The 27,984-nt window shown below is 33.1% G+C and overlaps 1 protein-coding gene across 1 annotated transcript in view; it reads left to right on the forward strand.

Moving 5' to 3' along the window:
- The window catches only part of Pdfr (Pigment-dispersing factor receptor), a 417,264-nt gene that overhangs the window by 228,095 nt on the left and 161,185 nt on the right, over positions 1-27,984 (forward strand). The window contains exon 3 of the mRNA XM_069836024.1: positions 15,051-15,158. Within this exon, the coding sequence (XP_069692125.1) occupies positions 15,051-15,158 (108 nt within the window). The remainder of the gene's footprint in view (positions 1-15,050; positions 15,159-27,984) is intronic.

A 27,984-nucleotide genomic window follows, 5' to 3' on the forward strand; every position in this document is an offset into this window, starting at 1 on the left:
GCAGCGATTGGAAACATAAAAATTATGTCATATTTAAATGGTTGCACTCTTGAATTTGAATTCCATTCACACCTTTTTTCAGCACGTTTGATCATGTTCAAAGTGTAAAGGCCCTTACAATTTTAGTATTTAAAGGATGTAATTGATATTTTGTTATTGAAGTGTATTATCAGTGAAGAATTATGTTGTGTCAGTGAAGTGTGTTGTGTAAGTGAAACGTGTTCCTGTCAGTGAACCTTTATAGTTTATAGTGGCAGTGCAAAGTATTTGAACAGTGAAATGTTTTTGAAGTGTTAGTGAAATCAGGATAGAATCAGTGAAATGTGTCGTAGTTCCAGTGCAGTGAGTGAGTTGACAGTGAAATGAGTGTAGTGTTGAAAGGTACTTGTGCAGATATGAACATATCATACTCGTGGGTTTGAGTTCGAACTTAGATTTAAAGTACAAATTAGATTTACTTTAAATGTTATTTTAACTTAGGATGTTCCCTGTTGTTGTTGTTATTATTATTATTATTATTATTATTATTATTATTATTATTATTATTATTATTATTATTATTATTATGTTTATCATTAATTATTGCTAGTATTAATTATTAGTATTATTATTAATTGTGTTTATTATTGTCTTTATTGCGTGTAATTAGTTACCACTGCCACCGGGTATATACCCATTGCAGTGTGAATAAATACATACATACATACATACATACATACATACATACATACATACATACATACATACATACATACATCAATTTTGATGCTAGAAACATGATATTTTTATTGCATATTCTGTATACTGTGGCTAAAAACCCGTAATAGCATTTTTTGATAAAGTAAATACCTTCAAAATATATATATATATATATATATAGATAGATAGATAGATAGATAGATAGATAGATAGATAGATAGATAGATAGATAGATAGATAGATAGATAGATAGATAGATAGATAGATAGATAGATAGATAGATAGATAGATAGATAGATAGATAGATAGATAGATAGATAGATAGATAGATAGATAGATAGATAGATAGATAGATAGATAGATAGATAGATAGATAGATAGATAGATAGATAGATAGATAGATAGATAGATAGATAGATAGATAGATAGATAGATAGATAGATAGATAGATAGATAGATAGATAGATAGATAGATAGATAGATAGATAGATAGATAGATAGATAGATAGATAGATAGATAGATAGATAGATAGATAGATAGATAGATAGATAGATAGATAGATAGATAGATAGATAGATAGATAGATAGATAGATAGATAGATAGATAGATAGATAGATAGATAGATAGATAGATAGATAGATAGATAGATAGATAGATAGATAGATAGATAGATAGATAGATAGATAGATAGATAGATAGATAGATAGATAGATAGATAGATAGATAGATAGATAGATAGATAGATAGATAGATAGATAGATAGATAGATAGATAGATAGATAGATAGATAGATAGATAGATAGATAGATAGATAGATAGATAGATAGATAGATAGATAGATAGATAGATAGATAGATAGATAGATAGATAGATAGATAGATAGATAGATAGATAGATAGATAGATAGATAGATAGATAGATAGATAGATAGATAGATAGATAGATAGATAGATAGATAGATAGATAGATAGATAGATAGATAGATAGATAGATAGATAGATAGATAGATAGATAGATAGATAGATAGATAGATAGATAGATAGATAGATAGATAGATAGATAGATAGATAGATAGATAGATAGATAGATAGATAGATAGATAGATAGATAGATAGATAGATAGATAGATAGATAGATAGATAGATAGATAGATAGATAGATAGATAGATAGATAGATAGATAGATAGATAGATAGATAGATAGATAGATAGATAGATAGATAGATAGATAGATAGATAGATAGATAGATAGATAGATAGATAGATAGATAGATAGATAGATAGATAGATAGATAGATAGATAGATAGATAGATAGATAGATAGATAGATAGATAGATAGATAGATAGATAGATAGATAGATAGATAGATAGATAGATAGATAGATAGATAGATAGATAGATAGATAGATAGATAGATAGATAGATAGATAGATAGATAGATAGATAGATAGATAGATAGATAGATAGATAGATAGATAGATAGATAGATAGATAGATAGATAGATAGATAGATAGATAGATAGATAGATAGATAGATAGATAGATAGATAGATAGATAGATAGATAGATAGATAGATAGATAGATAGATAGATAGATAGATAGATAGATAGATAGATAGATAGATAGATAGATAGATAGATAGATAGATAGATAGATAGATAGATAGATAGATAGATAGATAGATAGATAGATAGATAGATAGATAGATAGATAGATAGATAGATAGATAGATAGATAGATAGATAGATAGATAGATAGATAGATAGATAGATAGATAGATAGATAGATAGATAGATAGATAGATAGATAGATAGATAGATAGATAGATAGATAGATAGATAGATAGATAGATAGATAGATAGATAGATAGATAGATAGATAGATAGATAGATAGATAGATAGATAGATAGATAGATAGATAGATAGATAGATAGATAGATAGATAGATAGATAGATAGATAGATAGATAGATAGATAGATAGATAGATAGATAGATAGATAGATAGATAGATAGATAGATAGATAGATAGATAGATAGATAGATAGATAGATAGATAGATAGATAGATAGATAGATAGATAGATAGATAGATAGATAGATAGATAGATAGATAGATAGATAGATAGATAGATAGATAGATAGATAGATAGATAGATAGATAGATAGATAGATAGATAGATAGATAGATAGATAGATAGATAGATAGATAGATAGATAGATAGATAGATAGATAGATAGATAGATAGATAGATAGATAGATAGATAGATAGATAGATAGATAGATAGATAGATAGATAGATAGATAGATAGATAGATAGATAGATAGATAGATAGATAGATAGATAGATAGATAGATAGATAGATAGATAGATAGATAGATAGATAGATAGATAGATAGATAGATAGATAGATAGATAGATAGATAGATAGATAGATAGATAGATAGATAGATAGATAGATAGATAGATAGATAGATAGATAGATAGATAGATAGATAGATAGATAGATAGATAGATAGATAGATAGATAGATAGATAGATAGATAGATAGATAGATAGATAGATAGATAGATAGATAGATAGATAGATAGATAGATAGATAGACAGACAGATAGATAGACAGACAGATAGATAGATAGATAGATAGATAGATAGATAGATAGATAGATAGATAGATAGATAGATAGATAGATAGATGGATGGATGGGTGGGTGGGTGGGTGGGTGAGTGGGTGGGTGGGTGGATGGATGGATGGATGTATGGATGGATGGATGAATAGTGAAGATACAGCAGAAAATAAGAAAACTCGAAACAGCGATTATTTCACAACTCTAACCTAAATCGTGACACATGTTTTCTGTTTTTGTATCGTCTGGATAGTTATTTGTACGAATGGCTGCAAACTGTGTATTCTAAAATTGCATTTTCCTCTTATATGTATCAACTTTATTGCCGTACTTTTTTGTATTTGTTTATGTAACAATTTATAGCATTCTCCTCGTTGTATTATATGAAATCCATTACTTCATAAAATTCTTTTTCTATCTTTGTCACAATAAAGTACCGTAAATGTTCATAAAACTAAAAGCAACGCAAATTAAAATTAATGTACAGTCATTTTATATCAGTGGTTGACACTCTTGCAATCTTTATTAAATGGTTTGAGCCTAGATGAAGTCATTATTTTTCCGCTTACATTAGCAGACTTGCAAAGCCCTACAAAACATAGCGAAAAGAAGGCAATCATCGCTGGAATTTACATTCTTGTCTAAAAGGAGTTATTGGTATTACATCGCTTAAAAGTAATCACACTTAAACTCAGCAATATTTTAACGTTTAATTTCTAAAATAATTCCTAGAATTTAAACAAGTGTCTACTGTTACCTTAAAACGCTCTTCTGTAGCCATAGTAATACTGTGTGTATCTTTTGATGTAACGAAAATATATTTAACTAGTGGCTTGTGCAGCAAATGCTGCAAACTAAGTTCATTAGACGTTCAAATAAAAATTTTTCAGATTTATTTTCAATGAAAAATACCAGACATTTTGAAAGTTATTTGCTTCCATAATAATGAAACATACTCCCTCTGAATGGTTTTTATGTCCATTACTTTTTTTTGAGCCTATGTATCCTATGTTTCTTGAGTTTCACCGCGAAAACGCAAGTATTATAACAATGTCAGGGCGATCAGTGGGTTTTTCATGTGGGAATAAAGCAATAGCTATTTCAGGTCATAGTGGACTGTAAAAGTCAGGTTTGCTATGCTTTGGAACAATAGACATAGCATTTTGGTATAGCTGCTTCATGTAGAGATTGAAATCTAGAGGGTAAAATCATTTTAGCCTGCTAAGAGATCTTGCTGAAATGATCGAGAGACTACAAAATTTTTTAGGTCTCTGATATTTTTATCAGTAAGTAATACCTTTTGGTCTTTCCTTAGGAACTGTAATTTTTGCGCTATCTCGAGCCAATACTGAAGATAATGACGCATATAAATATCTACACCACACCGACATCAAGTATATGAAAAAGACCCAACCCCACTTGATTAATAACTATAAAAATATTTGATTTTTAATAACAATGTTATTAACTTACGTAAGTTTTATATATATATATATATATATATATAATAGCCGCCACTCAGTAAATTATAATTATTATAAATGAAGATTTAATTTAACACATTCTCTGTATCTACTCATGTAATCCCAAAACGTTTCACTTTCGTATCATCAATATAGCATTAATATGTGTAATTAATGAAAAATAATCACATCATGGCATTAACTATAATGAAATTTCCTTCCTAATGGTAATAATGTAATCAAACCACTTCAAGTTTTGTAGATTTCAATATCCAATACACAGCTATACTCAGAAAATTACACACCGCAAAATCAGACCTGTAAATTAGTCAGTCTTGAAGTTTTTAATAACCAATTGAATTTGAACTCTAAATATGTCAGCAATCCTGCAGGTCATGGCCTTCATGTAATAGCTATTGTTTATTGTAGTGTGTGTTTTGTTTTATTCTGAAATCACGGCCGTGCTGAAATGCAAGTAGTTATCAAAACTGAAGAAAGATGGATTTTGGAAAATAGGAAAATAATGTAGGAAAATTGATATTTCACTGAAAACTACTATTTCTCTGAAAAACTTTGAGTTCCAAGCTTCAAAATGAGGGGTCATTTATTAAAATCCGTTCAGTCGTTTTCAGGGAATTTCCATTACCAGTTCAAATTATATATATATATATATATAGATGTTAATAAGTTCAGAATATCTGATGAAAATTAGCGACTAGAATTAGAATTATTTATTAGAGTGAAATTAAAACCATTAAATCTTCTCTTCCACTTCACCATAAATCAACCTGACAAAGTAATTCGTACAATATAAAGTTAATAAAATTGTTACATTCAATGAGATTTGATAAATACCACAGATTTTAGTAATAATATAACATAGTTTACAATTTGAAAACACAGACTACTCTAATGCAGAATATTATACAGTAATACAGAAAAATAGCGTACAGAATATTAACGAAGAATAAATCTTAAGCTAAATCCTTAAGAGACAAAAGATAGGTACCAAATTAATATGGACTACTACCTTACACAGATATAAGTATAATAGACATGTCTAGTTTCTATCTAATAATAACTTTCTAAGCTTTTTCTGAAACGTCGGTAAGGTTCGACAGTCTCTGATCTCGCGTGGGAAATAATTCCAAAGTCGGGGGAGTGCAACACTAAATGATAAAGAATATGCAGAAGTTCTATGTTGGGGGATTGGAAGTAGACCTAAATCACTTGCTCTTGGGATTGATAATATTTGGAAGCGTGAAGCAAGGCACTGAGAAGTAGAGAAATGTAGTAGTATTTTGAATAATAACGATATACCGTGTAGCAGACGGCACTCCTTTAGGCGCAACCACGATAACAGTTGGAAGCATGGAGTGATGTGGTCTCGCCGGCGAGTATTACAGACAAAACGCACACAAGAGTTATGGGCGCGTTGCTTACGTTGTGTGACAGAGTTACTAAGGTCTGTGAACAGAACATCGCACTACTGGGTGTTCAGTTCAAAGTGTGTCATGGCTCGCTGTATGCCGTCATGTGGCTAGTCGATGAGCCTAGACAATTCAATCTTCCTACACTTCCGCAGAGGTGTATTACCTATCTGCCAGAGAAGTTGCCTAGCAAGTACGGCGTTCATTCTGAAGAGTACTTACCGATACGTACGGTAACGTCTGTAGTGTCAGGAATGTGAACTGTTTGGAAACATGTACTGAGTTGAGTTTTTTTCTTACTGTCGAGATATGGGGAGAGGTGAAGACGATTACTTACGTATTTGTTAACATTAATTTCGACGGTCAACATGGACACGAAGCATTTGATTTGTGTTGTGGAATGTTGCCGTACGCAAACGATGATAACAAATACCCTGCGTACGACTTGGCCTCGCAAAACACAGTTCGAAAGAGGTTATGGTAGCACACAGATCGTACAGACCGCCTTCTGTTGCTACGACGTTCAAGTTAAACCGTACACGTTCTCAAGTTCAGATTGAATGCCTTGTTAATAGGCAACTTCTCTGACATAAAAGCTGAAACTCGCTTCAAATCGCTGACTCATCAACAATGACGTCATGACACACTTTGAAATGAACTCCCAGTAGTTGAAGTGAGGCATCAAAGTACATTTACCAAGTGTATTTTGAGGGCAGCTGGGAGGATGTCATTTAAGAGCCTAAGTGAGTGGAGTATCGAAAACACTTTTTTTTTTGTAGTGATTTATGTTACTGTAGTTTCCAATTTCACTTTATATCCATATGGACTCCTAAATTTTTAACTGAGTTACTATATTTTACAAAGTCCCCATTATTACATTAGGAATTCTTTCAATCTGTAGCGAATTTAGCAAGCGGTGGTGCCCAACTACGACAACCTGCGTTTTGTCTACGTTAAGTTTAAGTCCATAAGCTTTCGTTCATGAAGCCATATTTAGAAACTAAAAGCTTCAATGCAAACGTATGTGCCCGAATATTTAATAAAACTGGAGGTGAGGAGGTAGTCACTACATTCTTTTTTTATACAGAAAAAAACTTCTCGCCGCGGCGCGCCGTTGAGTTTGAACGTTAGGACGAACCTTGTCATTCAGAAACAAGAGGGGTTGAGATACACCCAGACAGATGTATAAACCAACACGGTGGGACCTAAGAATAGGACAGAGGAGCAGTGAACGTCCAAAATTCAGAAAGGCTGCAGAATTCAAGGTGATCAATGGAGTAAAGTGGGACATCAATGTAGACGATTATAGTGGAAAGAGTAAATAAGACAAATTACGTGAAATGCAGTGATGAGAAGTGTTGTATTAAATGCTCGAATAACTTCATAACAGTCAGATAGTAATAACATATTATAAGAAATAAAGTGAACACAAAATGCATTTGGTATCCCAGACAACTCACTCGTGAGGTTTGTCTGATTACAGGAGGTTTTGCCACATTGTAGATTAGATAAATAAATAAATAAATAAATAAATAAATAAATAAATAAATAAATAAATAAATAAATAAATAAGTAAGTAAATAAACAAATACATAAATCAAGATAATTAAATAAAGATATAAATAAAGAAGTAAATAAACAAATAAATAAGTAAATAAGTAAGTAAATACACAAATATGCAAATAAACAAATGAATAGTTAAATAAATAAATCAACATAAACAAATAAACATATAAATAAGTAAATAAACAAATAAATAAGACAATAAACAATTACATAAATCAAATAAATAAATAAACATATAAATAAGTAAATAAATAAATACTTTAAAAATCATCCGTACCCAGCGGCAAACCGTGTATTTTACTTCGAACTGATTTCAAATAGTAATTCACAATTCAAGTTTTTATTTTCAGATAAGTCAGTTATTAATATAATAAATAATGTTAATATGTTCAATCTTATGACTAATCAATTTAATATTAACATTTGTGCGAGATCGTGCGTATTTGCTTGGTTTCCGCACAAAACCAATCCGCGGAAAGTCTAAAATTCCACATTCAGTAGGGTAAACATTGGTAATTTCGTGGCAATGGTTATTTCGTGACACTTTTTCTTTGCTCTTTTGTGAACTAACCAGTGGTGTTACGAGATCCAAATTTCCGCCAAGGGATTGCATATGTTGTCCAGTTTCCAGAAACATACAGCTAAGCTTCGTGTGACTATTGTAGTTGCTTCAGTGAGCTTTTATGTTTGGAGAGAGCAAGTTTGCGTCGACGTCTCAGGCATACAAATTTTGTGGATGTTTGTAATTACATTACAGGCTTATTACTAAAGGTAAGCGTATGATATTTGGTACAAAGATTTATTGTATCTTCATGAAATTTTAGGAAATGTTTTTGGAATTTTAAATACAGCTGTAGTCGCCATATAGGCTTAGCTTTACTGATAGAAATCTTAGCTGTGTGAGGCGAAATTTTGTTGAGCATTAAGTGTTACATTTTATATTATTTTAAAATTGTATTACAATAGGAATTTTAGAAATCTGAAGGCAAGATGTGATAACAAAAAAGAAAACGGAGACGCAATGGGTTCAGTGTAGCTTCTGTTTGATTTGTTATCATGCTAAGTGTCAATGATAAGTGCTAGATGACTTGCAAGAATTGTGACAGAAGATGGAACATGGCTCCACCATTTTGGACCGGAGACAGAGGCAGACAATGGAGTGGCATCATACAAATTCACCAAAGAAATAGAAATTCAAAAGTACACCTTCGGCAGGAAACGTTATGGCTACTGTGTTTTTCGATTCAGAAGGACTCTTGCTTGTGGACATCATGCCACACGGAACCACCATTAATTCTGACGGGTATGTTGCAACTCTCAAGAAACTTCAAGTTCGACTGAGTCGTGTTCGACGACATCGGGAGAAGCAGGATGTTCTGCTATTGCACGACAACGCACAGCCATAATATGTCAGTCACAAGACCACAGACCAGATAAGAAAATTCGGATAGGCAACACTGAAACACCCGCCTTACAATCTTGAACTGGCACCGTGCGATTACCATCTCTTTGGTAAACTGAAGGATCCCTTCGCGGAACGAGGTTAGAAGATGACTCCCTTGTGCACGCTGCTAAAGAGTGGCTCAGACGTGTTGGTCCAGACTTTTACCGTGCTGGTCTGCAGGCCTTCGTTCCTAGGTTACGTAAGGCAGTTGAAAAGGACGGGGATTATGTGGAAAAGTGACATTTTGTTCCTTAAGGATGCATCTACATTCTGTGAAAATAGCAAAGCTGTAGGATAAAAATATAATTTTTAAACATTATGCATTACTTTTGGAGTTACCCTAGTAATATAGGCTATAGTAAAGTCCATAATAAACGTGTTCACCCTTTCAGGGCAAAGAAGATCCCTTTTCAATTTCAATTTTTACTTTGATTTCATTCTTATTATGTGTTGATATGTATTTCTATGTTTTCTTGCTATGAATATTAGACGGAATTACTATGTTTGAAGTCTTGTAACAATAAATGAGAATTTCATTTGACTTTAATGAATTTTTCCACAATTCTTCTACCTCTCACGAAATTATCAATGCAATATCACAAAATTACCAAGGTTATCACGAAATAACCAACCTTTCAGCTTAAGTTGTAAAAGTGGTTTTTGGCACATATTGAAGAACGTATTCAATCTTTTATGTCTCCAGATTTGTACAGCAAGTTATAGTCTTTTAGATTAAAAAATCGGAATAAGGATATATTTACACATTTGCATTTTGAATTAGTTTTCATGAAATTATCACGAAATTACCAATGTTTACCCTATTCCCAATCTAACACACATAACAATTCCCCTCTTCTTACCGCTTAAGTAACATATTGATTTTACTGCTTTAGGCTTTTAACATATTATTTTTAGAGACGTTCAATGTAGTAGAGTAAGGGAGGGTATTGTCGGATATCATTTTAATGTTTCAAAATAAAGGTAATTGAAAAAAGTTAGAACTGGAATTACTTAGTATTATAATAACCTCTTGGGGTTCCTGCAGATTGTACATAAGTATTAGGTAATTTACATAATATGTATTTGCTGTATAACTTGCAAAGACAAAACAGAAATAATATCAACACTGAGAGAATGGGAAGCTAATGTCGGATACATTAGACATTATTATGTAAGAGGTATGATAATGTATTTAAAATAATATATTGCATATCAGAAATTATTACAATAGTGTTCTGTTTAGCCAACTGATATGCAAGCCTTTTAACATAATTTCTGGTTCATCCAAAATATTTTCTCTCCATCATTAACACATAGTCAACTAGCTTCTCTTCAAGTGAAGCTGGGAGTATTGGTTTTCGTCCAAGTTTCGATTTAACGGCTTTGGTGGGCTCAGAGTTGGACCGTACATAATCAAATAATGTTGATCGAGGTACATTGAATATTTTGGAAGCAGCAAGATAGCCCATTCTTTTCTCCCGTACTGCGACAATGGCATTTACCATATCTTCAGACTTCCATTTTTTTAGACTGAATCTCTTTTTTCTTTTACTTTAGGCATCTAAAAATATCAGAAGAAGGAACAATTCGTTACTTCATAATATTCGATTAATTAGAAAATTACTTACATTAATTAAAAATACCCATGAGTAAAAATGTAGTGGTTTGTTATAGAAAACATATAAATAGGTTTAAAGCAGCTTTTATGTAGCGAGCAGCATTGAAAGACAGCTGACAATGCCCTCGTCTAGTATCCGACATTGCCCTCGGCTAGTATCCGACATTGACCTCAGCTAGTATCCGACATTGGCCGACTCTTCACAAACAGTAAAACAAGCCAGCTGCATGAAACATGTTGTCGATAGCATTTCTGCAATTAGAGAATTAAGAAGCCTTATCTATGGTATATCAAACATGTTGTGTAAATATAAGAATAACTTGTAACGAATAAATCACATTACTTACCCTGGAAAAGTTTTTTTTTTTTTGCAGTCACGTTGAAAACACGCTATTCACGCACAGTGAAGCACTCAACAGTAATGGCTATTCATGCAGATGTTCATCTACTTGTAGAGAACGTAATGCATTATTTTCACATCAGATTGCACCATTCGATGGAAAAGAAATATGTTATCCGAGATTATCCGACATTACCAGACCTATCCGACAATCCCCTACCTTACTCTAATAATTATAAATTGGAAACTTACCACTGCAATTTCACCTAAATTGCATTGTTAATTATTGTTTTTAAATATTTGCAAAAATTAAGTAAACTCTACAACTTTAAAGTTACTGCATTCGTGATGCAAGTAACATTAAGGAAGCCGTGAAAAAATCAACATGATTCCAGACTGGGGGAAAAAAAAGACAGTCGTATATCACGACCTGCTGGAGTATAGTAAAGACAGAAAATATTTTAAAGCAACAATGTTGAAGATGGATATTTTTGTTTTGCAAATTTGCAGTCATTGAACAAAAACCAAGATGGAGATTTCATTGCAACTAATTAGAAATTCCTCTTTCAGGTATGTAATAAACTATCTTCGCACAAAATAATGTACGATACACGAGCGGTATGTTTTCCTTCAATTCTCGGAAATTAAAAAGCTCAACTCCATTTCGCTTTTTCAAACTTTTCCTCGAACATGAAAACTTCAACATACCGCTCTTGTAACGCATATTGTTACTACATGTTATATATAAATAATGTATAAACGTTTCCGCCTTTTACGGCATCATCAGATACAACTTGCTTCTACAATATCTAAATTATATAGCGGAATTTTTGTTTTTGTTTCTTTTGTTTTGTTTGTTTGTTTGTTTTTTTTTTTTTTTTTTCAATTTAGATATCGTAGAAGCAAGTTGTCTCTGATGATGCCGTAAAAGACGAAAACGTTTATACATTATTTAAATTTAACATGTAATGTTAATGTTAAATAGATAAATCATAAGCTTGAACATTTTAACTTTATTTATTTTATTGTATTGATTTAAATTAACCTCTTAACTTCGTATGTTGTCAAAGAATAAATCGCGTATGTAACATATTATGTAATTTAATCAACCAAAATTTACTACAGTCTTTACCAGGAGGAAAATACTCCATCTTATCGCCCATCGATCATATTTGACATAAGCTAACATCCAAGATTTGGAAGACAGTGAGGTTTATCCTGCATCCAACTTATAGCGCAGCCACTGCGCCGTCCGCTCATGGCTTATTCCGGTCGATGTGTCATTTTTTGCACGGGCAGAACTTCAACAATATTGATGAGGTCAATACGTCATTGGAAGAGATTTTTGCCTTCAACTCCAAATAAGGATAACACAGCCAAATTGAATTATTGACAGAAAGTCAGCAAAATGTCACAGAAAATAATGAACTGTTTTTAAGAATTATCTATATTTGTTATTATTTATTTTGATGTTAAATAAATGTTAGATTTATGTTGAAGAAATTTTAAATCAATCGTGTAGAGGTCTATTGATATTCGATCCTCTAACAATTCTGGTCGTCTTTCGATACCCCAGTTCCATTCTGTCTTTCCATGGTTATATTTCTAAATTTCTGGAGTTTCTGTCAGCTTTTAGGAGACTGGGTAGTGATTATTGTACGATTGAAGCATTTCAGCACAAAAGTTCATTTCAATATTACTAGGCTTTTAGTAATCAGAATAATAATGATAGACCGTGTAGCTGACGGCGCTCCTTTAGTCGGATTTTATGCTCGTTTAGCGTAGGCAATATTATCACTCTAGAGTTTCTCGTGTTGCATACACTTACGGGTTTTTGCATAAAATTGTTGCAACCTATCCTATTCGAGCCTAAAAATCCGAGGTCTAGTAACGAGAGTCCTAATTCTGAGATGCACGTCACTGAAAATAACGAATATCAAACATGTTTTCGCATATTTTCCTTTACTCATATAATGCACAGTTCAAATGAAGAATTCTGTTAAGATATTAGAGACGTAATAGATAGTTGAAATCAGTATAATGATTGTTATGAACAGACACGGCCACTTTGCTTTCTTTGCGGGCACACAGCACCTGGAATAAAGAAATAATCTTTGTCTTACTTCTCAGTTTCTAACATTTCAAGATTACACTGCATGTAACAATAAATCAGTAGCGGCTCGTCGTAAAAAAATAGGTGAAGTGCACATACACAAATGCATGAAAAGCTTTACCAATATAATGAGTAGGCCAACAATTCGTAAATTAAGTACAATTTTACTAGTTCTAGAACACATGTAAACAGGAAAATTAATTTATTTCAGGACTCACCCTATTTTTTGCATACCAAGTCAGTCCTCTATCTTTTAAAGCCGCAAACCTGTCGATAATGTCTTCATAAAATGTCTGAGTTTCAACTGAGGGTGGAGAGTATATCTCTATGCAAAGCTATGTGGGTTGTATTCTGATAAAATAACATAGAGCCAGCTAATTTACCGTTGCAGGGGTGGCTGCTTGGACACAAGGAAGGAGGATACTATTCTCGAGTCAGGTAGTACATAGTAATGTAAAATTTCATAGCCCTTAAATAATAGCCCCCGGCCTTGGAGACGAACTTCAACCCTTCTCTATTATTAGTACCATTAGATCTGCAAACTGGTTACTCCACCTACAACACGTCGGACAGTTCTCCGTAACTGAAAGACTCAGAAACAGCGTATTCCGAATCTCACCGGTCCGGTGGCATCAATGACGTCACGTTGCAGCGAAATAAGGAACAAAACTGCTGGAAGGATCGATGGCTATCATGGCGACTGTACAAGTTGTTGTCTATGCTACGCTAGCAAAATTGTGCGAAAGTTTCGTACTCCCATCTCGTTCAAAGAAAAGATAGCATAAACAATTTATTTCTTGAACCGGTAGTAATAACTGGTCCGTTGACATGTTCGCTCATAAGCCATTAACATATTGTTTTTACATTGTGCTCATTACAAACAATACAGCAGAACTAAAGCAGAACACAGCACAGAGTCCCACGACACAACAGTGCACGATGTTATTCGTCTGCTAATTCCCGCCCTATACAAGAACCAATCAGATTCACTGATGGCGGCTGATGGAGACTGTCACCACCTCTCCAAGTTGATGGCACCGGTGCGACACCGGTGAAGCAATGGCATCGGATTGCTCACCGGTGAGATTCGGAATACGCTCAAACGCAATTCACTCATAAAATCTTTCTTTAGTGCGTGACGTCACGTTACCATGGAAACCAAGTGCTGTATGAGAATGGAAACCCAAATAATTTCACCTCTACAATATATTTTAAGTTCCAATAGACACCGCTTGGCGCTCGTAACTGTTGACATTATTCTATTCAGTGGACGGTTACAGGTACTATTTCCTACAACTAAACACTGTTCATGACGAATGAAAGGAAAACTTTAAAAAAATACGGTACCGGTAACAACTAGAATTAATTATTAATAAGAGATAAAATTGTGTTTTACATGTAAATAGGTGAAGTGGCAGTTCACCTACTTCACTTGAATAACCGCCCCTGCAATAAATTAATATTAAAGACTAAATACAATAACGTGCTTTGTTACAATAAATAAATTTCAATGTATATTTCACTTCTGGCAGTGTGGAAGAGAAGGCCTCATGGTCTTAACTCTACCAGAATAAATAAATAAATAAATAAATAAATAAATAAATAAATAAATAAATAAATAAATAAATAAATAAATAAATAAATAATAGTAATGACAGCTGGCAGGATAAATAAGTAATAGATATCAGTATTATCACTAGATGTGCGGTTGTTCTTCAAGTACTGTATGTGTGCCGTTGTGTCCACAGATCTGTACTGCAACTGGACGTGGGACTCTGTGCTGTGCTGGCCCCCGACCAGGGCGGGCACCACGGCCAAACAACGCTGCCCGAGCGACAAAGGAATCGATCCTACAAGTGAGTACCATGCAGCAAAACCTCATTCAGCGGCTTGTTCTTTGTTGCTTTCCAAACAATGTCGGCTTGTGTACAGAATGTTCGCGTCACAAGCAGAGTCAGTTTCTAACCCCAGAAGTGCCAACTACATTAAATTGAAAGGGTGGAAAAAAACACAGGATAACCCACATTCACAAATTCCATTACCTTCAAAAATAGAGTCGTTCGTCTTATTGTCCTTGTATCATATTGGTCTGAAGTGTCAGAATTAATCCATCCTTACGGATCTAACAGTTTTGTTATAAATACTGTTCTATTTTCGTCTAAATCTATCTATCTATCTATCTATCTATCTATCTATCTATCTATCTATCTATCTATCTATCTATCTATCTATCTATCTATCTATCTATCTATCTATCTATCTATCTATCTATCTATCTATCTATCTATCTATCTATCTATCTATCTATCTATCTATCTATCTATCTATCTATCTATCTATCTATCTATCTATCTATCTATCTATCTATCTATCTATCTATCTATCTATCTATCTATCTATCTATCTATCTATCTATCTATCTATCTATCTATCTATCTATCTATCTATCTATCTATCTATCTATCTATCTATCTATCTATCTATCTATCTATCTATCTATCTATCTATCTATCTATCTATCTATCTATCTATCTATCTATCTATCTATCTATCTATCTATCTATCTATCTATCTATCTATCTATCTATCTATCTATCTATCTATCTATCTATCTATCTATCTATCTATCTATCTATCTATCTATCTATCTATCTATCTATCTATCTATCTATCTATCTATCTATCTATCTATCTATCTATCTATCTATCTATCTATCTATCTATCTATCTATCTATCTATCTATCTATCTATCTATCTATCTATCTATCTATCTATCTATCTATCTATCTATCTATCTATCTATCTATCTATCTATCTATCTATCTATCTATCTATCTATCTATCTATCTATCTATCTATCTATCTATCTATCTATCTATCTATCTATCTATCTATCTATCTATCTATCTATCTATCTATCTATCTATCTATCTATCTATCTATCTATCTATCTATCTATCTATCTATCTATCTATCTATCTATCTATCTATCTATCTATCTATCTATCTATCTATCTATCTATCTATCTATCTATCTATCTATCTATCTATCTATCTATCTATCTATCTATCTATCTATCTATCTATCTATCTATCTATCTATCTATCTATCTATCTATCTATCTATCTATCTATCTATCTATCTATCTATCTATCTATCTATCTATCTATCTATCTATCTATCTATCTATCTATCTATCTATCTATCTATCTATCTATCTATCTATCTATCTATCTATCTATCTATCTATCTATCTATCTATCTATCTATCTATCTATCTATCTATCTATCTATCTATCTATCTATCTATCTATCTATCTATCTATCTATCTATCTAACTACCTACCTACCTACCTACCTATCTACCTACCTACCTATCTCTCTACCTATCTATCTATCTATCTATCTATCTATCTATCTATCTATCTATCTATCTATCTATCTATCTATCTATCTATCTATCTATCTATCTATCTATCTATCTATCTATCTATCTATCTATCTGTCTGTCTCTGTCTACCTGCCTGCCTGCCTGTCTATTTATTTATTTATTTAATTAATTGATTTATTTAGTTATTCGAATGACAGGTATGTAGATAACTTATCTTTGTCTTAAACACAACCTCAAGATTAAAACAATATAACTTACAACTTAAAATTAAATCTAATAAAGGAATTAAACAAATTCCTTACAGAACTAAACAGAGGCATGAGGCTTCTTGCTTCCCAGTGTCTGGCACATTCTGTCAGTGATTTTCGTCAAAATTTGACTGATATATTGTAATTTTCATTACTCCCATAAGAATATAACGGATGTTGTTATCTCTATTCTTTCCCTAATAATTTGTTACGTGTGACATAATTTGTATTCAGAAATATCATTAGTCTATAACTGTGCATCTACCGTCGTGCACATACCGGTTAAATATGGGTCTAACAGATGCACTTCAATATACAGGCCTTACACACAACTCGATTGAAATCATTTGCAAAATGAATTGATCGACAGGCCAATGGGAGCGTCGCTCCAGGATATTGACACAGTCGCATTCAACTGTATGGCTCTGTCATTTTAATTGCGTTTTAAATAAACCATTTTAATGTCTTTACAAACTTGAAATGTAATCATTGGTATGTTTACCAATATTGGAAAAATATTACCAGAAACATTAGCGTAATTCGTAATTTTTATTTAACATTCATTTGAAACTATACAATCTATTCAGAGATTTGTAAAGTAACATTTCTGGTATGGCAATTCTAGGGTCACGAAGTACTCCTAACAAATCTACCCACTCTTACTTTCATTATTCTAGATGTAAAGTATACTATTTATTAAATTTTCTACCGATATGGACAAAAACCACGATCCTACTCGCACTAGATACCGAGTAAGGGAGTGTTAAATATTTGGGGAAAGAAAATTTTATCAACAGTAATCTCACTAGACGTTTTGATTTATCTAGAGAAAATCAAAACTCGAGTGGGATTTAATTGACTATTACACGATTAGAAGAAAGTATATAAAGATTAGAAGTAACGAAGTACTCCAATACAATAAAATATTAATTGACTTGCGAAAATACAACTGTCTTCAAATGTATTATTGTACCATCTCAACATTACAAATATTACGCTAGATTCATGCTAGATGGCAGGAGTGAGTTATGACTACTAGCAATGCCTTCTCGTCGAGAAGTTCTCGATCTATACACGATGGCAATGTTACTAGTTAAGAAGGCTTTGTTGATTCAGTTTCATTTTTATTAAAACAGTTGCATTCCACTTCAATTATCCGAATCCCAGTAATCAACGTCACTTGATAGATGATTTTCAATAAATCTTAATATTAAACAATCTCTGATGCGTGACTATCCATAATATCATATAGCAGAAGCTGTAACATAACCTAACTAATATACATAAATGTTAGAAAAGTTTTAATTAACGACGATGACATAAAAAACAAACATGAATAATTTTAAAAGGAATAATTATTGAATGTACAATTTTCAAATTTGAATGAGGTTGGTGGTTCAATTGATGTTATATTGGACGTGTGCGTAATAGAAGTGGAACTTGTTGATTTAGGCCTACATGGTGTATTCAACTTATTCAGGATTTCCGAATGGTGCTCTTCATTTATTTGTAAATAGGATTTCAGAAGATGCATAGGTATGATCAATGATTTTTATTAATTCTTGTTCTTGAATGCCAATGCGAGTCATATTTGGAACTGCTGTGCATCGACTGGAGTGGTTTGTAATTATATATATATATATATATATATATATATATTTTTTTTTTTTTTTTTTTTTTTTGGCGACCAGACCAGCGCAGTTTCAAATGTTGGCAAACAAAGAAACAAATGCTAGGGACGCGATAAAATTAAACAAATGCTAGGGACGCGATAAAATTGTGCGATAAGCAGCCATGATTGGTTGAAATACGTCCTTTCGTACCGTTTTATTGGTCAAAAGTAGTATGACGTAGTAAGAGTGTAATAGTGTAAGAAAACTATGGACTTTCCACCAAGATGGTATTACATTTTTGTCACATACAACATGAACTATTCGCTCTGAAAGTCTGCAGGGTTCTTTCACTTTCACCCTGTTTAAATTTGTAAAATAGCACCTAGATAGTCATTATAAGCATTGAGATATCGACCAAGGGGGAGAAGAACAGTCGGCAGAGATGGAAAGAGCAGTTAAAAACTAGAGCAAGAACGTGCTACCAAGCCTAAACCATGACGATGATGATAATGATGATGATGATGATGATGATGATGATGATGTCATAGGAGCAAGTAATGTCCCTTGAAAGAAATTTGTGACAAGAAATTTAAAATGAAATGTGATGGACACAACATGATTTAGGCTATTGGAACTTCTGATTACAGGAATGCTTTCTCAATGCGAGAATACACATTTTCAAGCAATCTGAATGTGGAAAGATATAGAAGATGTAAGTGGTATAAAATTAAAAAGAAAGATCCTCAATTTTTTTCTCTCCGATGGACAAAATGTATTTTGATCAGTTGCTCTTCAATTACATTACGTACTAATCATGGAATAGTCGTATTAAATATTCCACGGCGATTTCAATTTCTTTGCATAAATTCTGTGTTTCCAAGACAAAAGGTGATATGACCATTTTTGGCGAAAATGAGATTTTGCGATATGTTGTGCATCCTGATGACAGTTTTATTGTGACTATTACACTTTTACTACGTCACACTACTTTTGACCAATAATACGGTACGAAAGGACGTCTTTCAACCAATCATGGCTGCTTATCGCACAATTTTATCGCGTCCCTAGAATTTGTTTAATTTTATCGCGTCCCTAGCATTAGTTTATTTTTGTCACTACCCTAGCATTTGTTTCTTTGTTTGCCAACATTTCAAACTGCATTGGTCTGGACGTCAAACAGAAAATTACAAACCACTCCAGTCGATGCACAGCAGTTTCAAATATGACTCGCATTGGCATTCAAGAACAAGAATTAATAAAGATCACTGATCATACCTATGCATCTTCCTTGAAACCCTATTTACAAATAAATGAAAATCACCATTCGGAAATCCTGAATAAGTTGAGGGATACACCATGTACATAAACGAGTTCACTTCTTTTACACACACGTCCAATATAACATCAACTGAACCACCAAACACTAAAACATTCAAATTTGAAAATTGTACTTTCAATAATTGTTTCTTTTAAAATGATTCATGTTTATTTTTTATTTCATCGTCGTTAATTAAAACGTTTCTTGTTTATTTCATCATCCCTAATTAAAACTTTTCTAACACTCGTTTATATTATTTAGGTTATGTTTGTTATAGCTTCTGCTATATGATATTATGGATAGTCATGTATCAGAGATTGTTTAATACTAAGATTTATTGAAAATCATCTGTCAAGTGACATTGATTACTGGGATCCGGCTGATTGAAGTGGAATGCAAATGTTTTAATAAAAATGAAACTCAATACAGTATAGCCTTCTTGACTAGTAACCGTCCACAGAGTTCAATGAAGATTTCATTGTTGGCACAACTGATAACAAGAAAACAGCTAATCATAACACACTACTGCTATCTAGCGTAATGTTGAGATGGTAAAATAATACATTTGAAGACAGTTGTATTTTAGTAAGTCAATTAATATTTTATTGTATTGGAGTACTTTGTTACTTCTAATCTTTATATACTTTCTTCTAATCGCGTAATAGTCAATTAAATCCCACTCGAATTTTGATTTTCTCTAGATAAATCAAAACCTCTAGTGAGATTACTGTTGACAAAAGGTAACATGCATATCTCTATTATTTTTCTTTCTAACCCGTTGTTATGAAATATGATACCTCTGATTTTATGCGGTCATTCAACTTTAAATGTTCACTCCTGAATAAACTGCAAAAAAAAAAAAAAAAAGACATCACATTTTGCCTTGGAGCCACAGAATTAACGAGCGCTCATGAACTTGTCGGCAAAATGAAAACCGTTTCTTACCTATCATAATTTCATAAATGGATTTTTGCAAGACTACAATATTTTCACTTTATACACCGTATAATGAAAGAAGTAAAAATATCAATTATTGTTATTGTTTTTGTTCATTTACATTACATTTTTAAATAACTCGTTATAGGTGCGAAACACAAAGGAAACAACATCTTTTTATGTAGTACATATTACAATTTGGTTAATTGACTATTTGCTTGTTAATGCGTCACATTAGTGCATGAAAACTTTAGACTAACAATCTTTACTTTCTAGCATTTCAAAATTATATTATCCACTGTATTACTTATTTTTTTAAGTAGTCCTTCATTATTCAAATACGTTTACAACTAATGATGAGCATTATATGAAATTCTGATGATATTTTATAATTAAATACCCTTAGGGCGTTTATAAATGAAGGCTTTGAGAGTAAAAACAAGCTCATACAGTTGTTTTAAAAGTCATTTCAAAACATTTTCGTTTTCTGTTACAAGTACATATCTTTAGAAGCTTTAATAATATTATTAGTCCTAGGGGAGAGTACCTGAAATTGGACCGGCATACAAATTGGACCGATCGTTTCTTCAAGTAACCTAGTGCAGTACCTGCCGTATAAAGGCAGATTTATGAACTACGAGCTTCCCTCATTTAATTATGTAAATATTGTGCGGTTGGCAATCATGTAAACTTAGAAACACCGTTTAATTCTTTTTTAAAGCTGCTGATGTTATTGTCGTTACCATTATCGTAAGATGTTTAAGAAAAGACAGTTGAGTTAGGGAATTTTTATTAATACTATGCGGTAGTATGTAGAACAACGCAACTTTTCACAAAGTTACATAACTCTAGTTCTTTTTTAAGTTTTGTTGGGTGTCTAGAGAAATAAATTTACTGTCTCCTGCAAATTGGACCGTTATTAGACTTATTTATAACATTGTGTTTTGCTTATGTAATGAAAGTATGAATTCAAATAACAATACGCAAGTGTTTCACATCAAAAGTAACAACTAGCCCTAGTAAAGTCTAGTTTGAAATTCATCTCATAAGATACAGCGCAGCAGGTATTATTCAACTTTCAGCTAAGCGGCCCTGACCTCGGAAGGCGTTCGAGCGGATCTTAGAAGATGAAATTAAAGATAATTAGATAAAGGGAAGGAAAATGAAGACGGAGACTATGAAGTTGAAGAAAAATGACAACATACGAGATAAAAATTGTGACAAAGATAAAACAAAAACAATTGTGAAAAGAGCAAGACAACACTGAAGCTGAGGACCAAGACAACAATGATGTCGAAAACCAAAATGATGAAGATGGAGATGTATAACAAATACGACGATGTAAAATAAACACCAAGGCAACGATAAAAACGGAGACGTAGACGAAGATGAAGATAAAACCAAGAACGACAGTGAAGACGGAGATAATTAAAATGAAGACGAAAGTAAAATTAATATAACAAGCAGTTTTGTGCAAAGTGTGTTCAGTAGTTTTGTGCAAAATGTGTTCAAGTGTTCAAACATAAAATTGATCTATAATCGTTAAAATTAAATACATGTAAAAAGCAGCTCATTAATAAACTAAACCATAAGATTGATAAAAGAGGTCCAATTTTAAAACTTCGGGTCCAATTTAGAAGACCTTTCTTGCATATTGGACCGAGTGCAGATCATTACATTTTGTTTGGTACTGTCTAAGCTGTTACATCTAACGTGTTGTAGTTTTATATGTGTATTTTTTTAAATTTCAAGGTATGTTTTCGTGATAAAGTGAAAATTTTAAGTGTTTCCGTTTTGGCAAAACAATAAAAAATGTTGCAATTGGTCCAATTTGGGAGACTCTCCCCTATATTATAATATGTAATGTTTGTTTAAAGCCTAAATTTAAAAATGTACGATCCAGAGGGATAAGCTAACGATGAAAGGATATGAAACTCAAAAGTCCACTTTCACGTAACTTAACCCTCCGGCTGGCGCGGCGGAACACGGTGTGCGCCATGTCGTGATTTTCCGGTTGTGTGTGGAGGGGATAAGTTCCTATTTCTTCTACGCGCACCTATTCCTCTATTCGAGTGTTCTCTTTGTATTAAAATATAATAATAATAATAATAATAATAATAATAATAATAATAATAATAATAATAATAATAATACTAAAGTGTATAAGAACGCTCTAAAAATATTCAGAATATGTATGATAACAACTTTCTGTGTTAAATTTTAACGTACCTTGTTAACATGTTTCGACCTATTCTCGGTCATCTTCAGAACTGGTCGTTGTTGGTGTTGGCGCCTTTTGTTTCCTGTGAGGGTGCATTCGTAGTGTAGAGCAGTAGCGGCTGGTGGTCAAAATAATGAGTGTACTACAATCTCTATATTGGCCTACTGTATACACTTATATGCATTTATCTTAATTTGAGACTCGCCTAGTGACGAAATATGGAGTTCCTTCCTACTGCAGAACTTGTCAATTACCCTGGTGTTAAACGTTAAACCCCTCCATTCTGAACATTATACTCTTTTCTATTGACAGTATTGCAAGAGCAGTGAGGTGATCCTGGGACATAGTGTTCCTTAAAAACGTTTTTATGCGCTTCAAGCAAGAAAAACATCTTTCTGGCTCAGCAGTGGTCATTGGTGTTGTAACCAAAATATTTAACAACTTCGTTACTTCACAGAATGGATCCCGTGAGTTGTTGGAGACTATGTTTTGTAACAATTGAACAGCCATCTATATTTCGGAAGTCGGATCTTCCGTATAGAACTCCAAGTTGTGTCTTTAACATTCTTTTGTTCAGTACAGTATAGCTGTTGACAGCAACTTCAAGTTCGCGTTCAGGAAAATTATGCAAAAGATTGTCAAAAAATTCGCTGTTTAACAATTTTGTTGCGTCTAGGTAGCTTAAAGATTGGAAACGATGGGTAGTTTCCTGAATTATACGGTTAAATACCTCCTTGGCATCAATTTTCTGGGATTCAATTTTCCGTCGCTTGCTGACTGATTCAGGAGGAACCTCAAAAACTGGTAGATGGCAGCAGCAGTCGAACATTTGAATTACCAAATACATTGTACATATTTCCGAGTTCCTCCACAAACAAGCATTCTTCCCTTACGCTTTACTTTTGCAATCTCCAAGCTGTGTTGTGCTGAAGCTCACTACAGCACTTCCCCGCGTAAAAATAGCCAATCAGAGCAGTTATTTCAGCTTCGCACATGCGCATTAACTGTCTACATTCTCATGTGGAGTTTTGAGTAGCACTACGAACCCCCTGAGGCACCAAAGAGCGAAGAGCGAAGACTAAACACTCTATAACGCGTCATGAACATAACAACGGGAAATTTTCAAATGGCAGATCAAATACTATGGTGGTATTGTAAACACTTTATTTGAGCAAAAATTATCATTGTGCTGTAGCACTGTAGCACATAAGGACGGGCCGCCCCTGGTGTAGAGTCAAAGAGTGTATGTGTTTTTGAAATTGGGTTGTGTGTTGAGAATATCGTTGGGGTGTGTTTTCGTGTGTCTGTATATTTCATATTGTTCTAGTGTGTTGAGTTTCTGGCTTTTTGGTTGGATGTGCTGTATTTCCATGTATGTGTTGATGTCTCTGTAGGTATGGTTGGCATTTGTGATGTTTTCTGCATGTGTGGAAGTGTTTTGTAATTTTGTTATGGGTGTGATGTGTTCTTTGTGACGTGTTTGAAATGATCTGCCTGTCTGTCCTATGTAGAAGTTGTTGCAGGTGTTACATTTGACTTTGTATACGCCTGTGTAGTTGTATTTGTTTGTTTGTGTTTTTGTGTGTTGAGATGTTTTTGTAGAGTGTTATTTGTTCTGTATGCGATGTTGTAATTTAATTTCTTGAATAATGATGTATTGTTTCCGTATGTTAGTGTTACCGGTATGTATTTTTTGTGTTCTTGTGTTTGTGTTGTATTCTTCCGTTTTTGTGGTTTTGTTTTGACTCTACACTACGAACGCACCCTCACAGGAAACAAGAGGCGCCAAGACCAACAACGACCAGTTCTGAAGATGACCCAAAATAGGTCGGAACATGTTAACAAGGTACGTTAAAATTTAACACAGAAAGTTCTTATCACACGTATTCCGAAGTGATACAGTGTTAAAAGTTGTGCAATCAAGATGTATAAAAATATTCAGTTAACATTATAGAAAAGGCCGTTCTTTAATGAAAAATTGTGTGGCACACATTGTGTTCCGCGCGCCTGATCGTGTTACCAGAAAAGACACGCCCACTGAAGGGTTAATCACACAAAATCCGAAACTGTATTGTTTTCGTAGTCATCGTTGTCTTCGTAGTCATAGTATCGTCTCACCCTCACTGTCATCGTGTTTTCGTAGTCATCGCTATCATAGTCATCGTTGTCTTCGTAGTCATAGTGTCGCCTCACCCTCACTATCATCGTCGTCTTCGTAGTTACAATTATCATAATCATCGTCGTCTTTGTAGTCATAGTGTCGCACTTTCTTCATTCACATCGTCCTTCTTCATAATCATCGTCATCTTTTTCGTAGCCATGATGTCACTTTGTACTGACTGTCATCATCGTAGTCTTCGCAGTTCTCCTTGTCATTGTCATCGTCTTAGTCTTTATAGACACCGTTACACTGCCTTATATAATAATAATAATAATAATAATAATAATAATAATAATAATAATAATAATAATAATAATAATAATAATATTATTATTATTATTATTATTATTATTATTATTATTATTATTATTATTATTATTATTATTATTATTATTATTATTTCGCTCTACCATTTGCCACTAGGAAAGTTCAGGGTAACAGAGAGGGTTTGGAATTGAACGGGTTACATTGGCTTCTTTCTATGCGGATGACGTGAATATGTTAGGAGAAAATCCACAAACGATTAGGGAAAACACGGAAATTCTACTTGAAGCAAGTAAAGGGATAGGTTTGCAAGTAAATCCCGAAAAGACTAAATATATGATTATGTCTCGTGACCAGAATATTGTACGGAATGGAAATATAAAAATTGGACACATCCTTCGAAGAGGTGAAAAAATTCAAATATCTTGGAGCAACAGTAACAAATATAAATGACACTCGGGAGGAAATTAAACGCACAATTAACATGGGAAATGCCTGCTATTATTCGGTTGAGAAGCTTTTGTCATCTAGTCTGCTGTCAAAAAATCTGAAAGTTAGAATTTATAAAACAATTATACCACTGGTTGTTCTGTATGGTTGTGAAACTTGGACTCTCACTTTGAGAGAGGAACAGAGATTAAGAGTGTTTGAGAATAAGGTTCTTAGGAAAATATTTGGGGCTAAGAGGGATGAAGTTACAGGAGAATGGAGAAAGTTACACAACACAGAACTGCACACATTGTATTCTTCACCTGACATAATTAGGAACATTAAATCCAGACGTTTGAGATGGGCAGGACATGTAGCACGTAAGGGTGAATCCAGAAATGCATATAGAGTGTTAGTTGGGAGGCCGGAGGGAATAAGACCTTTGGGGAGGCCGAGACGTAGATGGGAGGATAATATTAAAGTGGATTTGAGGGAGGTGGGATATGATGATAGAGACTGGATTAATCTTGCTCAGGATAGGGACCGATGGCGGGCTTATGTGAGGGCGGCAATGAACCTCCGGGTTCCTTAAAAGCCATAAGTGGTGTTATTATTATTATTATTATTATTATTATTATTATTATTATTATTATTATTATTATTAGGTACTGAATAATAAAACGGCACTTGACAGCTAGTCAGTATCTTGAAAATGAGGGAGGCATGTCAGCAGGTCAAACCTGACGTCTATGCATACAATTCCCTTACTTTATAGACAAAGATACGACTTAAACTGTATACCCCTTCTTAAAGGTAATTAACAAGCCGTTGCATTAGTCTGTGGCTTTCATGTCTTACGCTGGTTAAACGCGGAATGCTATACCGGTAATGAATAGCTTTGAGTGTAATTAAACTCATTCTGTAATATCACACCACTGGCTCTGTCAAACATCGCCGCAAATAGTCATTAATATACGCTGCGTACACTATTATTGTACACAGACTTACGATACACAGACAATACAAGAAAGCCTTCTCTTCCTGTTCTATAAAGAGAAAGGGGATTAGTGAATAATAAGAATTCGAGAGAAAAAGAGGGAGAGAGAGATGAGATGTGGGTTTTGTCGTCTAAAGAAAGCAGACAGAAGTAACGGAAAAATGGAAAATATGAGATTTTGCAACCTGAGAAACTGGAGCCTAGAGAGGAGAAAGTAGAATGGGATGAGGAAAGTGCATAAAAGTGAAATAGTGGCCTGTAAACGGGAAGAAAGATGGGAAAATATAGTTAAGTAAGATAGCGGCCAATAAACTGGTAGGCCTATAGAAAGAAAGAAGAGACGTGAGGGAATAAAAATGAGAGGTGGAAGTAAATTTGGAGTTAGTTACGTATGTGAATAACGAAAAATAGTAATATATTTCACCGGCGTAGCTTAGTCGGCTAGGCACTTACCTGCCCATCCGGAGTTGCGATCGGGAGTGGGTTCGATTTCCGCTTAGGCTAATTACCTGATTGTTTTTTTTTAGGTTTTCCCCAATCGTAAGGCAAATATTAGGTAATCTATAGCGAAGCCTCGGCCTTATCTCGCCAAATACCATCTCGCTATCACCAATCCCATCAACACTAAATAAGCTAGTAGATGCAGCGTCATTAATTAACAAAAAATCTATCAATAGTGTATAAATTATGGAAAAGTGAGTGATTTTCTTATGTTAAAGTCGATATGAATGTATTTTCCTGTTTGTGATTATGTATTCAGTCTCTTTTTTATTACATACATATTTGTTTTATTATTATTATTTTGAAGTTAATACTGATTGTGTATATGTATTCAATCTTCCTTTTTTTACTTTATTATGTTTATTATTATTTTTAAGTTAATATTTGTATACAGGTATGTATTTTTCTGTATGTGATTTGATCCTGGTTGAGTGGAAGAGAAGGCCTGATGGCTTAAGGGAACGAACAGGTGAAATTACTAAATCTTGCAGTTTTCATTTTTTTTTCTCAAAGACCAAAGACACTAGAATAAAATTATGTGACACGTTTCCTTATTAAGATAAAATAAATGGCAAGAATTTTTTTCAACATGATTTTCTTT

This window comes from Periplaneta americana, chromosome 9 (genome assembly GCF_040183065.1).
Source record: "Periplaneta americana isolate PAMFEO1 chromosome 9, P.americana_PAMFEO1_priV1, whole genome shotgun sequence".
NCBI lineage: Eukaryota > Metazoa > Arthropoda > Insecta > Blattodea > Blattidae > Periplaneta > Periplaneta americana.